Genomic DNA, 14,433 nt, shown 5'->3' on the forward strand with positions numbered 1-14,433 from the left:
GTAGCAAAGCTGCTTGTTCGCTTCATGTACCTAGGTTAAAGATACGAGTCTACAGCTTAAGCTCTCGCAGCCGTTCATTTTTTAGACCGGCGGAACAAATGCGAAGAATACAAAAAATGCAACCATTCGGATGGTGCTCAACCTATGGAGCATTAAAGAATCTCACAACAGCAATGTCATACTGCATACCAGCACGCATTCCCCCAACCAATTAACTCAACGGAACTCTCTTTAGCTGTTTGGTTCGGAAACATCTCAAGGGCCCAAATTACACAAAACAATTTAACTGTGAAATCTTAACCAAAGCTCAATAACTATTGAGCTCAGGGCATACACCTTACATACGGGAATAGCAACCCAACCCTAAATATCCAGCAATATCATCATCCAAAGGCTCCTAGATGGTCCAAACCTCTCGAAAATTTAGGACTGCAAGGTCATCAAACAGGAAAGATGAGTAACGCAATTGTTTGCAGTCACTATTTTGAATGTTTTGCGAGAAGCGAAAAACATAAATTGGCATACCTTGCTGGCAATGTTGCTGGACAGCCAGTCCAGGCCTTCATACAATCCCTCACCAGTTGTAGCACAAGTGCTTTGAATGTACCTATCAGCAAGATCAAAAAGTCGATAAGTCCTCTGCTGTACCAACAAAACAGTACACAGCTACATATATTACCAAGCAGAAGTACAGAAATACAACACTATGGCTACATCACACTTTGATGGCTTATGGGGAGGAATATGTGATGATAGTATGTGTTACCAGTGACGCTGGCGAAGTGAGTGCAGTCCAAGCTTATCAGTAATCTCAGCAGCGTTCATAGCATTCGGAAGATCTTGCTTGTTAGCAAACACAAGCAACACAGCATCACGTAATTCATCCTGCAATCAGTAACATAACGATAGATTTTAAAAGTACTCGTAACATAACGATAGATGTAAGCACACAACCACATACCAGTGAAAATATTCTCAATAGCACAGGTATTTACCTCATTCAGCATTCGGTGGAGCTCATCCCTGGCTTCAACAACACGATCCCTATCGTTGCTGTCCACAACGAAGATGAGACCCTGTGTGTTCTGGAAGTAATGCCTCCACAGCGGCCTGATCTGTTTTCAGGCAATGTGAAAAAAAATCAAGACAGTTCGAAAAAAGAATGACTTAACAAACTTTGAAATAAAATTGAGGAAGGTAAAACAGAGGATGGTAAGACTATTTTCACTGCAAATAAGCGATATGCTATGTAATATAAAATCATCCATTGAAGAAAATCACAGGATAGAGCAGCGATGATGCCATAGAACTTAAGTGGCTAAGACAAACATAATTTGCAACACAGAAGCTGCAGAGCATATAATCTTCATACCTTGTCCTGACCCCCGACATCCCAGACGGTGAAGCTGATGTTCTTGTACTCCACAGTTTCAACATTGAATCCTGTATTTGAAAGCAAGTTAAAAAGGAGAAAAGGAGACCACAGAATGTCACAACTCACAAGTAAAGGCATGTTTGTGCAAAGCTACTGCTCCACAAAAGCAGTTTTGTTCCGAGTGAACAACTTTAAAAGCGTATGCCATGTCAAAGCAAGTACTAAATTGTTGATAGCTATTACTCTTCACTTTGTTGTATTAAAGTAAATCTGATGTACGTGCAACAATATACTTCCTATCTGCTTGCTAGAGCTGCTTTTTTCTGTTCATTAGCTGTTTGAATAATTGAGTGATCTCTGATGTCGCTGAGGTGCCAAATCTCATATGTCGTGTTAAGCAAGAATTCATTTGTCAATAGCTATAGTTCTTCACTTTATTTATCCAAACAAATTAGCTGATCATGGAAACAACATAAGTTACTATCTGCTTGATAAAGCTTTATCCCTTCATTAGCTGTTGGAATAATTGTTGTTATCACCAACAAAATATGGTCAGGAGGAAATGCATAGATGGTTCTATGAACAGAAATGTAATGGTTCACCAGTCTAGTGCCCAGGGACTTTAACAAAAATGTTTGAGTGGTAATATAGATATTCAGCTAGTCGTGTAACCAGAATTTTCAATCAAACTATGTGGCAGTGGAATTATACAACCATTGGTTTTGAACGGTCCGTCCTAAATTGTGACACCACAAGCAACCTTAATCCAACCATATATTTATGACGCGATCTGGTGCTTACCGATGGTGGGGATGGTAGTGACGATCTCGCCGAGTTTGAGCTTGTAGAGGATGGTGGTCTTTCCGGCGGCGTCGAGCCCCACCATGAGGATCCGCATCTCCTTCTTGGCGAACAGCCGGCTGAACAGCTTCGTGAACGTGAGCCCCATCTCTCCCCTCTCGCCTGAAACACGAAACTCAAAATCAAACCGCTGATTCATTCGTCGCCCGTCCTTCCCTCAGGCTCAGGCCGCTAGATCTACACGCGCATCACCCAGATCCACCTCGGGATCGAGCAACCGCGGAACCTTCCACCCGCAGCGCGGGAAACCAACGACCCGAGCCGAGATCCGCACGCGGATCTACATACACCCAAGCGAGCGCAAACGCAAGAAGAGAAGGGAACATTCGCCTAGATCTCGGACGCAGAGAGAGCGATCCTACAAGGGGAGGAGCGGGTGGGTGGGAGGGGGCTGGCTCACCTTGTCGGCGGATCCGATTCGCGGTGAGATCGCCGGCGACGCGGGCGGGGACGGAGGAGGCAACGGCTGGAGACGGGGAAGGAGAGGCTCCGGGTGTTGTTGCTTCTGGCGGTGATGCGCGTCTCGCCTATTTTATACGGGGCCAGAGGAGAGAGCCGAGGGAGCCAACCCTTGCGCCGCGGGGTCGCGTCAACCGAACGCGTCTCACCTCCACCGCATGTGTATATTCGACTGCAGCTGACGGAGGAAACACACTTTTGGAAGCGTGATGCGAAGTTAGAGGGAGAATTTGGCAAAATTTATGTTCCTCGTAGCTGTATGGCCACACTTTTGGAGGTGTATATGTTTGCACGATTGTGCTGAACGATTAATTGTTTCAACCTGAGTGTAACACATGCTGTATGAGAGGAATAAAAGTGAGCTACCGTAAAAACCAATATTTTTCCTCTAGGCTCAACTTGGAAAGAAAATACTCCAATGGACGAGAACAAACTGATTAGGAGAAATCACGGTTTCTTGCATAGTTTCAATAGTTAGTTACTAATTTGGTCAACAGTTTTTTTTTTAAAGATCTCTTGTTAGAGAAACGTTACCATTAGGCGATCTAGTCACTCAGGGAAGATCTTCTATCACACAAATAATCATTAATCTGTCAAGATAAATGTAAGCCTGGTATGCTTTTTCTCTCGTGTCAGGATCGATCTTCTTCGAACCGCTTCTGAATTATTTTTCGAGTAATCCATCATCAAGTCACACTTTAATTACTTCCTATTTGAGAAATTTGTCCCAATTGCCTTAGAACCCTTAAACTTCTGATGTATCACCAGCCTTTTTGCAAGGTATGAATGATAATATCGATATCCATCAATGGATGGTTTCGCATTCAACATTAGACTTTGTTTCAACGTGCATGAGCTTGCTTCATTGACTCTTACGGTTGTCCTTTCTCTTCCGTAGGCTTGACATGTACCGCTCCACATGTTAAGTTTATAAAATATTTTCAGTTCTATCTAAGTTAAATTTCTATAATTTTATCTAAATTCATTGAGAAATATAAACACATACCACATCAAATTATTTTTATAAATCCATCATGAAATATGTCAGTATGTTCGCTTTAGCTTATAAGCCGGCTAAAAAGCTGAAACGACTGATTTGTTGTGAGAGGAAAACACTGTTTGGTGGCTGATAAGCCGACTGAATAAGTTGAAGCGAACAGGCTGTGTCTTGATAAGGCACTTGTCTAGATAGTAGTAGATGTTACTATATATGTTTCTATAAATTTAGCAAAAGTTAGAAAAACTTTGATTTGGTACAAAACTAAATGGAATATATTTTAGAACATAGAGAGTATCTCATTAACCGTTATGAACTCATGATCATAGTTTTTGAAATAAGTAAAGTTATAATCATTTGAAAGTGGTTTCATATTAAATCTGACGGTATTAATTTCATGGCACGTAATTTATAAGAGTTCTTCTCCTATACGTCTCGTGTCAGGAGAAATTTATGGCGGCACAACACCAACGCAAATGCACGGCGTAGCTGCGTTGATCTCTTTCCTCTTGCATACACGGGGCTCGACCGCCCCGGACTCTCCTCTCCAAGCAATTCCGCTGAATTAAACCCCCCGCGTCGAACACGTGCGCTCACTTCTCCGATCATTGGACGCAATGGTGATGATCAGTCCCGTCAACGACCTCGCCGCCAGCCATCCCCTCGCGGCCAATGCCGCCGCCGCCGCCCGCGCTTCTCAACCGCCGGTGAGCAACCCCGAGTCGCTCTTCGACGACCTCGGGGGGATGGCAGCGTACGCCGCTGCCGCAGGCGCGACGGTTTGGAGCTCCCAGTACCCGCCGTATGCGCCAACCGCCACCACCTCCGGCGGGTTCAACTCCTCGCCGTCGCCGTCGCCGATGCTCTCCAGATCCATGACGGGTACCTTCTTTCCGCCGCCGGCGATGGTTGAGCCACCCTACTACTGGCACCCACAAACCCAGCCGGGGTTCCCGCCGCGCTTTGCGCCCGTGCCCTTGCCCTTTGCTCAAGGCGTCATGCCGCCGCCGGTGCCGGTGCCGGTGCAGATCACGAGGGCGGAGCCGTCCTACTACCACCCGCAAATCCAGGGGTCAGTCGCGTCAGGCTCAGCAGCAGAAGCAGTTGCAATTGTCCATGCCGTTCCAGACACGCAGAAGGCTCAAGAAGCCACTGCGCCCGCTCATCGCCGTCGTGGCCGGCCTCGCAAAACCGACACCGCCGCCGTTGCCGCCGCCAAGCCTGTCATCAAGAAGCCTAAGCGTGCCACAGTTCGAAGCAGCCGAGCTGCGGCACCGCAGCCGACAGGTTCTTCTGTCGCCGGCTCAGCTACAATGGCTGGTCAAGTTCAGATCCATCAGCAACAAGATCAGGCAGCTAGTAGTGCTGTTGAATTTCAGGTTCAGCATCCAGATCAGGCAGCCAGTGTTATCGCCGTGGCCACCTCCAACCAGCAGACTGCTCCGTGCACGACGAACCCGATGGCATTGCTCTGTGATCAGGAGCAATGGCAGCTGCAACCAAGCTGCAGCAACATTCTAAGCGCAGGGGATCAAGCTGCAGCAGCCGGGCCATACGCAGACACTTCAGTCGCCGGCGTGCGGTTCCAGCCGACGGACGAGGAGCTCATCTTCTACCTCAGGCTGAAGCACGCCGGGCACAAGATGCCCGTCGACTTCTTCAAGGACTTCGACGTCTACCATGAACACCCAGAGACAAGCAGAGGTCAGCTTAGTTAACTGACGCTCTCGATGTAATTGGAAAGAAGATTAGCGTGCCAAATTAACCCCTCTATTTCATTTAATTTAATTTCTTGCAGCTGCGTGTGGGGTCGTGAACGGGTGCTGGTACGCGTTCTCGCCGAGGAACCGCAAGTACAAGAACGGCGGACGGCCGGCGAGGAGCGTGTTCGATGCGAGCGGCGTGCAGGTGGGCTATTGGAAATCCAACACCAAGCTGGCCCCCGTGCTCGCCGGCGGCAAAGCCGACGGCGCACTGGTAGGGGAGGTGACGTCGCTTACCTTCCACCTCGGCCAGCAGCCCAAGGGGACGCAGACGCCGTGGAAGATGAAGGAGTACGCCATCCCGCAGAATCAGCACGCGCCTGATGGGTCAGCCATGCGGGTAACGGCACACTTCAATTTTTTTTTCCCTTTTGCTATCTTTAGTCATGGAGCAACCAATCAACATACCTAAAAAAAGCAATAAAAATAATTTACTAATATAAGTAACTGAAAATTAGCAAGGCAGCAAAGGTTAAGTCCCACGCGTTAGATGGTTAACTTGGCTCTGGTTTCCTTTTCTCTGCAGCTCAATGACTGGGTGGTTTGCAAACTGTTCTACAAAGAACGGGTCATCAAAAACGCTGCTGCTGAGGAAGATCAATTGAGTGAGGCTGGTGAAAATGACGTCTGGGCAGAAGGAGACGAAGGTACTTGGAGGGTGCCTGTTGTCCAGACTCTTGGAAACTCTGAGCAGGACCTGTGCGTGGACTACCAAATCGAAACGAATGCAGATGACTACTTACCTTGGATATGACGAAACATTTGCACAGCAGATCAGGCTGCCAACTGCAACATTTTACACCGGCAAGCATAAGCCCCCGTCAGGCACATCTATTTAGGATCCTGTAATTATTAATATTAATTTAGGCATGGAACTGATGTCCCTCTCCTAGTTTATATTCGTGCGTGGCAGCCGTTTTGAGATTGTAGCATTGTACAATAGTGTATACTCTGCATGCATGCCTGGACATGCCATGCTGTTAGAGATTTGAGATTGCAACCGGCCCATGTTACACGTTCTTCCTCTCAAATAGCGCGTCCTTGTTGCTTTGTACGTCACCCATTTCTTTCGTGTCTGATACAGGATACCTATGCATATCAAAAGAGTATCATACGGGCTACAAATGTTTGCCACTTTGCCCTTTTAGATCACCCATCGTAATCCTTGTAGAATTGAAGTCGGATAGCCCAAACTGCTTGCTCTAACGATCCTAATTGAATCGAACCATCTGACGGGCCAGTCCACTGTAAACCAACCAAAACGAGTCCAAAATAAAACCCTAGCCATTAAAACCAATAAACCCAAACTAATTGTCAGGACTATCTGCAAGACTGCAACTTATTTGGCTATTAGTAGCTACCTAATGGGTTCTTGCATATTTGGCCAGCAGTTTGTACAAACTTATGTACCGGAAAATTTGGGGTGGTACGGTGGCTGATGGTGGAGGTTTGAATTGGAGTGGGTCATATTTATTTCCCTGTGAGAATGGGTTGGTGGGATTACAGCTTGGGTTATAGCCCAATTAGCAGGGCAACATAGCATGTATCCCGCCCATGAAGACGAAATATTAGATAAATAAGCTTTAACAAGTAGTAATTCTTCAGTCTATGCAAATTTAACAAGTGAATGAAATACAGAATGATGTTTCACACAAAGGCCAGGACACCACAAACAAGTAAACATTTGACTGATTAAATGACAAAATTATTAGACTATATTAATTAAATTTATAAATAAATGATGAGGTACAGAAGGATCACAGCGTGAGAAGAGCAAGGCCGATTGTTAGGTAGGCCTAGGCTCCCTATATGACCCATGGGCCGTGACTATCTCGGCCCATCAGGAAACACCAAACCCTAACCAGGAAGAAGCCGACTCGACGCTGGCCGAATCTGGAGGAAGAGGGAGGGAGCACGACGGGGAGAGACGAGAAGAAGCTGAAGGCGAGCGAGTGTGGGAAGGAAGGAGATGAAGGTCCGCGCGTCGGTGAAGCGCCTGTGCGGGTTCTGCAAGGTGGTGAAGCGCCGGGGCATCGTCTTCATCCACTGCACCGCCAACCAAAAGCACAAGCAGCGCCAGGGCTTCTCCACCATCGCCGAAGCCGCCGCCTCATGCCTCCACGTGCCGCCGCCACCGCCACCGCCACCGCCTGTCAGCGGCTCCGCCTCCGCCGCAGCGTTTGCGGAGTAAGATGACCCCCTTCCCTCCCGCGATTTTTGTTTTGTTTTGTTTTGGTACCCCTGTTGTTATCGAGCAGTTCCTGTGTATCCATTCTCCAACGTGTTACTGATTACTGATTGAGTTAGGTTGCAATTAGAGTTGATGGCTGGATTTGCTCGGGGTCTTTTATCCCATTGAGGAATACGTGGGCATGGTTCTGTTAAATATCTAGGCTGCTGAGATTGAAACCTTATATGCTCAGTAACCAGCAGCCATCTGGACCTGAAATTGACTATCTAGGATGCCAAGTGCTTAATTTTACAGCTGACCCAAATGACTAGTTTTAACCCTCTCTTAGGTAGGAGACACTAAAGTGCATATGACTTAATTGTATTTGGATGATCTGTGATCCAACATATAATGTTAAAGGGCTCTGCCATTGTAAATCCAGTCCCCCTTGGGCCTTGGCTTGTTGAATCCTTTTGATTTCTCATTGGCCATTGCAGTGCTTATTCTAGCAAAAAGGTTGTAATCTGAGATCTTGTCATCTAACAACTACTGGTTGAGTTACAGTCATTGTGGTACTGGATAGAGCACCAGTTATTTTTGTTGTATTTTGCATCACCCTCTGATGAAAACTGAATTATTTGTACACCATATTGTATACTAGCTGTTGTCTTGGGAAATTGCTTCCATTTTGTGCTTATTTTTTGGAGCTTTCAGGACCTTGATTGTATACCTGTCCTTAGGTGCCTTAGCTACTATAGTTTGTTACATGATGATCTCTATTATTCAGATGAAGTACTTGGAAAGGAGTAGTAATACTTTTGTCAAGATAACAGGACAGCTTGGTGTATTTCCATAGAGGCCTTGGCTGTTTGAGGAATATAATCTACTACTATGTCTTGCATCCTTTCTCAACTATTTGTTCTGCACAAATACAGTGTTGACATTAGCTGATCTGATCTGTGCTTTGCAGGGCTTCGAAAGTGGCTAGACAAGAGATGCTTACAAAATTTAATTGGCCTTTGGGTTTAGCTGCCCTGCTGAAGAATGGCGAAAAATGATGCATCTGCTCTACTATAGCTGGCATTTCAGAAGCAGATGATCCATAGAGCTAGTTGGCATTTTTTATATCAAACAAAAGCTTGTAGCAAAAACTCAGAGATGTATCATCATGATGTATTTTGCAGTAACTACTCGTCAGTTCAAATGGTCCTGTGGTGGAATAATATCAGCACATATTGTTACGCTTCTTAATATGTCTTCTTTGTTCAAACAAACACATTTGAAGAGATCAATACATGACTCTGCTATTTACCTTGCTGGATGGTTCCTTTATAGTATTTGATGGTACAGAAGTTCTGCAGCTTTAGTTTGATCAATATTGTGTGCTTGTATTTTACACTGGAAGAAAGCTGGTATTCTTGACTTCTATTTGTCTTGTTTGTGTGCTTATTGTGTTTGAAATCTGAAAATGCTGAAATCAAAGGAATGCACGCAGACAAGAGGCATCCGCTTCTTAAGATAAGAAGAAAATTGATTGCACCACCAGCTTAACTAGGATAAGAAGAGAACCGATTGCAAACTGCCTAAGATTTTCGTGACAGTAAGCAGTAGCTTGCTTGCATCTCACAGTTGTGTATTTCCCCCCCAGGTTCAGTTAAAATCACTACAGTTGCATCCGGCAGTTGCAGACATTCATAAACTGCAGGTTGCTTTTAGTGACTGTAGCGGTGGCTTTCCTGCTTCTCACCGGCAGTTGCAGACATTCATAAACTGCAGGTCGCTTTTAGCGACTGGACTGTAAGCAGTGGCTTTCTTGCCTCTCACCGTCATATTTTTTCCCCCAGGTTCAGGATGTTCAGATGCAGACATGCAGTACAGTTTGATGTGAATCATATGCGGTAGCTGCAGACTCATACATCATATCCGGCAGTTGCAGACTCTTGAGTATCAGAATTAGTTGGTTGCCACAGCACCACCAAATTGAAAGTTGTACAGTTCATTTAAACCAATAGGCAATTTTTAAGAATTTGACAGACATTCCATGCAACCCCAAGTTCAAAAAATTGATCAGAGAAAACAAACAATGCTTTACTTCAAATAAAAGAAAACAAACAATGCTCCACAACAATGGAAGAGAGGCTAAGTCAACAGGACCAAATCATATCAGCAAAACATCAATTATAGATACTGTCAACCGAAGCATCATACCATGACCGGCAAAACAAGCATTGCAACACTAGAATGGTGAAATCCACAAAACCTGACAACATGGACAAAGAAAAACTTTAACCTTACTCTAGCACCTAAATAATTTTCAGTCTCTTATCTTGAAACATACATTCAGAACTGAGTTTTGCTGAAGGAAACGTAGTCAACAATGCACAATGAAACGTCTTATTGAACTATCCATCCAAGCCTGAACTTGCAACCACATGTTGAAAATAACAAATTAGCACCGCAACAGGACTGGAGGAGTCAGGTGAAAACTGACATAATTTGGCAAAGAGCACACAATGAATTAAACACTGATCATGAGCATACCAACTTAATCCTTTCCTTGGTCACACACACATATCACGGAAACCACAAATTTAACAACACAGCCATGCTACTCCCACAGTCTCAATCCAGATCAACAATTCAAGCTTAGTCACAGGTGTACACTAACTCATTCCTCTTATTTTTGGTAGGATTAAACATTCATGCAGGCAATTAGAAAAGCACACAAGTAGGAACAGGCACTGAAGCACACCTAAAGGTTCATGATAAGCACATATCTATTCAGTTGTGATGTTCACAGCATAACAACACGGTAATTAGTAACACTGGATGAAACATAACACAGCGCTACCAATTCGTTCCCTCTCATTACTCTTCTCCATACAAGCAAGCGGCTACAAAGGCAATACACCTGGTCGCTCAGTCGCTGGAGCCGGGGCCAGGGGTCTTGGACCCGATTCCGTACTTCTCCTGGAGCCTGGTAATCTCCTCCTCCTTCTTCTTGACGTCGGATTTCTTGGACATCTTGGTGGGCTGGTAGTAGAGCACGATGAGGTAGCGGTTGGCGACGTTGAAGCCGGAGAGGTGGTCGACGGCGTTCTTGGCGTCGTAGATGTCCTCGTAGACGACGTAGGCGGTGCCGCGCGTGTCCTTGGCGTTGCCCAGCCGGATCTGCCGGATCGCGCCGTACTTGCCGAAGATGTCGTACATCTCCTCGCTCGAGATGTTGAACGGCAGGTTCCGCACGTAGAGCACCCGGTTCACCTCCGGCGGGAGACGCGCGTTCCCCTTCCGCATGCCCACCGCCGCCATCGCCGCCGCGCCGAGCTCGCCTAGGGTTTGGGGATTGGGGGTTTCTCAGATTTGGGGGCGGTTTGCTTGCTGCGCGTAGCCGCCTGCCTCTCTCGCGTCTTCGTTGCCTTATTGGAGGTGGAACCGGCGCACGGGGTCGATTAGATGCCGACTTGGGGAAGTTGGTCACCGACATGTGGCCCTCCATTTTACAATAGGGACCCACATGTTGGTGTCTAATCTTGAAGCTTTGGTCGCGAATCTTGGCGCATAATCACGAGCTGAGCCGCCTCAGCTTCATCAGCTCCGCTGCGAACCCCCGGCGACCTCCCTCGACGCTTCTTCCGCCGGTAGCCGGCTGGGTCTCGAACCTGCGAGAAGCTTCCGGCGCCGGCCCAACGAGCACCGCCATGGCGTCCACCGGCGGAGCGGCCATCTCGGCGGGTCCCACGCCGCCGTCGGCGACGGCGGCGGCGGTGGAGTGGCACCAGCGGCCGCCGAACCCGAAGAACCCGGTGGTGTTCTTCGACGTCACCATCGGGTCCATCCCCGCTGGCCGCATTAAGATGGAGCTCTTCGCTGACATCGCCCCCAAGACCGCCGAGAACTTCCGGTAATGGCTTAAACCCCCCCATTAGCCGTAAACCCTAGGTTCCGTTCGTTCATTTCTTCTACTTTGATGTGTTTGGAACTTTGGTAGATCTCTAATCGTGTTGCTTTGTTGGTTTCAGGCAGTTCTGCACTGGCGAGCACAGGTATGAGACTTCCGGCGATTGGAGTGGGCTTATTCTGAGGCTAATTCTGCTAATCTGGCTCAATCCTCATGTTAAACAATATAGCCTACTTATATAAGTTTTCTTTCGAGATACTATTTGCTGATATTTGTAATGGTTAGCATGGTCATTTGATTGGGAGAATATCATCTGTGAAAAGGAAAGAGTAGAAGTAATCAAGGAAGAGCGATTTTTCTATACTTATGTTGATTTTTGTGTTGTTTAGAGTTTCTCATTTTTGAGGAAGTATCAATAAGTTTCTCCTTGTTTTACATGTTTATTAGTTAAACTGATGTTGGGACGGTGACTTAGCACTGCTCTGAGATTGGGAAGGATATTTTCATATGGGTGCAATGTACTGCATTTTTCAAAGCTGTAGCTCAGAGGTGGATATTGTGACTCTGACACAGGAGTGTGAATTGATCTAGAAAAATTGGGTTCTTTCTGCTTTTATTAGCTGGTGGTGGTTGTTTTTTGATTGACTTGATGAGGATGCAAGCACAAAGTTATTCCGGCAATTACAGAATTATTTTGCAGACAGCAGTCCGCTATATGATTTCTAATGCTTAGTTTTGACGTTGCTTGCAGAAAGAATGGTTTGCCCCAGGGTTATAAGGGCTGTCAATTCCATAGAGTGATCAAAGATTTCATGATTCAGGGTGGTGATTTCTTGAAGGTTTGTCTTCCACACTCTAGTAGCTTCAACCATCAATTTTATTACTTAGTATAGATTTTGACCAAGTGCCATCCTAGAACTAAGCTTGTGTATCTATGTATGTATATATGTTAAAAATATGGAACATAATTGGATGGAGAATCTGAGTTTGGACCCTCCTCTAGAGATTTTGTTTTGGACCAATTAACTGCTTTTAGTAATCTCCAAGGAGAAATTGGAATTACTTGATAAAATTTAGCATAACCTAAGCCTACTGTTTCATGTCCTCCAGAATGATGGTACTGGATGCACATCAATCTATGGTACCAAATTTGATGATGAAAATTTTATTGCAAAGCATACAGGGCCTGGACTGCTCTCATTGGTAATCTTTCTTTCCACCTGAATTTTTTATTGAAATGCTGTCGTTGTCAGAGCATACATTTTATAACTTCTATATTTTAGCATTGGATCGACTGCTTGGACTCTGTAGTTAGATTTATATTTCTAGCCTTCCATAGTTGCACATATATCTTCAAACTTTTTACCATTTTTTTGGAGTTAGGATTGTCATGTGAGCATAAGAAATGACTACCCCCTGTGCCCTATTAGCATGAACATGCTTAATGTATGGGATCTAGCACAATATGTTGCCATTTGTTAACATATTCTGTTATCTGTCCATAGTATCAGTCAACTTCAATAATTACATGGAATGTTTGTATTGTATTGCTTGTTTTATCTGTCATCGTGGTATGCCTTTTTTTCACGTTATTGTTCTACAACATTCGCAACAGTGGTAGGTTAGATCAGCATCTCTGTGCAAGTCATGGTGATTGGTGACTTTTGTCTGTCACATCCCTTCCATGGATGATGCTGTATTGATACTCATCCCTCATCAATTGGTTTTTGTTTTTTCTCATCTAAATTATTACTTTTAAGTATAACTGATTAATACCACTATGTTTCTATTTCAAAGCACGTCTGATGTTCCAACAATATGGTAGCTTCTATCTTATATTATCAACACTTAGTAGTTGTCCCCTGTTTTTTTTGCAGGCCAACAGTGGACCTAACTCTAATGGATCTCAGGTACATTTGCATTCTTGAAAATTCCATCAAAGTTTATGCCTGACTGCATATTTATTCTGCAATAAGTTCAGTAATCTTATCGAGTACTGTGGTATTGTACTTGAATTGTTTTTTTAAGTTGGCAATCCCATTACCTTCAGTATCATGTTTAGAGTAAAAAGGCAGTCCTGACAAAAAACTTATTTCCTTTCCTGTGCTTGCAGTTCTTTATAACATGTGCAAAGTGTGACTGGCTGGACAACAAACATGTGGTCTTTGGGGTAAGATTACTCAATTCAAACATTTCTTTTTTTGTCACCAAACCTCAGATAATTGTTTTTAGAATATTACGGCAAGTAGTATCTTATTAGTTTGGAGAGAATAGGATTTGAGACAAAAAATCAAATTTGTTTTGGAGGTTCTTTATGTAACCTCGAGGCTAGGTGGTGGCTATTGTGCTTTCTTTTTCCCCTTTTCTTTTCATCTATCACTATTTTAATGCTTTGATTGTTATGTGTAATTCAGAGAGTTCTTGGAGACGGTCTGCTTGTCGTGAGGAAGATTGAAAATGTTGCGACTGGACCGAACAACCGGCCAAAGCTTGCCTGCATTATAAGCGAGTGCGGTGAAATGTGACTTGATCCCTGAATGCAGCTAATCGTGCACTCTTGATGCTGCTGATGTAGACCTTGTTTGGTAGATGCAAGTACTGAAGCAGTGGAAACAATATAGAACATTGTTCAAAGTGCCGAAGCATGTTGAAATTGACACTGGGTCGAGTTGTATCGTTTCTACGCTTGTACAATAATAGTCGAAACAAGATATTAGTGTTCTTGTTTGACTCGGGAGCTGGGTCTTCTGTTGTGGTGAGCATGTTCGATCCTACTGTTCCTGCTTTGATAATCAAACAATCGTTTTTTAACTCCTGCAATTTGCAAGTGAAATGCCTGCTATTGCTCAACTTTTTTATAAAAAGAATTATATTTTTACTCCACCGGTTGCAGCCTGTGTCAGACAT

At 44.8% G+C, this 14,433-nt stretch overlaps 4 protein-coding genes across 4 annotated transcripts; 2 read left to right on the forward strand and 2 right to left on the reverse strand.

Moving 5' to 3' along the window:
• Positions 1-109: 109 nt before the first annotated feature.
• Positions 110-2,793, reverse strand: LOC101786167 (ADP-ribosylation factor). The gene is made up of 7 exons (XM_012842783.3): positions 2,637-2,793; positions 2,177-2,338; positions 1,373-1,443; positions 996-1,115; positions 767-885; positions 526-607; positions 110-429 (listed from the first exon to the last, which is right to left on the reverse strand). The coding sequence occupies exons 2-7, from the start codon at positions 2,322-2,324 to the stop codon at positions 424-426; spliced, it is 546 nt and encodes a 181-aa protein (XP_012698237.1). The 5' UTR covers positions 2,325-2,338; positions 2,637-2,793; the 3' UTR covers positions 110-423.
• A 4,513-nt stretch (positions 2,794-7,306) lies between these two features.
• Positions 7,307-8,941, forward strand: LOC101752551. The gene is made up of 2 exons (XM_004981250.3): positions 7,307-7,642; positions 8,596-8,941. Exons 1-2 carry the CDS (start codon positions 7,425-7,427, stop codon positions 8,681-8,683), a joined length of 306 nt encoding a protein of 101 aa, XP_004981307.1. The 5' UTR covers positions 7,307-7,424; the 3' UTR covers positions 8,684-8,941.
• Positions 8,942-10,282: 1,341 nt separating this feature from the next.
• On the reverse strand, positions 10,283-11,043 carry LOC101752964 (splicing factor 3B subunit 6-like protein). Its single transcript, XM_004981251.3, has one exon. It carries the CDS (start codon positions 10,935-10,937, stop codon positions 10,545-10,547), a length of 393 nt encoding a protein of 130 aa, XP_004981308.1. The 5' UTR covers positions 10,938-11,043; the 3' UTR covers positions 10,283-10,544.
• Positions 11,044-11,186: 143 nt separating this feature from the next.
• On the forward strand, positions 11,187-14,359 carry LOC101753371 (peptidyl-prolyl cis-trans isomerase CYP22). The gene is made up of 7 exons (XM_004981252.4): positions 11,187-11,529; positions 11,648-11,671; positions 12,278-12,365; positions 12,637-12,729; positions 13,404-13,436; positions 13,640-13,696; positions 13,941-14,359. The coding sequence occupies exons 1-7, from the start codon at positions 11,327-11,329 to the stop codon at positions 14,049-14,051; spliced, it is 609 nt and encodes a 202-aa protein (XP_004981309.1). The 5' UTR covers positions 11,187-11,326; the 3' UTR covers positions 14,052-14,359.
• The last annotated feature ends 74 nt before the right edge of the window (positions 14,360-14,433 follow it).

This window comes from Setaria italica, chromosome IX (genome assembly GCF_000263155.2).
Source record: "Setaria italica strain Yugu1 chromosome IX, Setaria_italica_v2.0, whole genome shotgun sequence".
Classification (NCBI taxonomy): Eukaryota; Viridiplantae; Streptophyta; class Magnoliopsida; order Poales; family Poaceae; genus Setaria; species Setaria italica.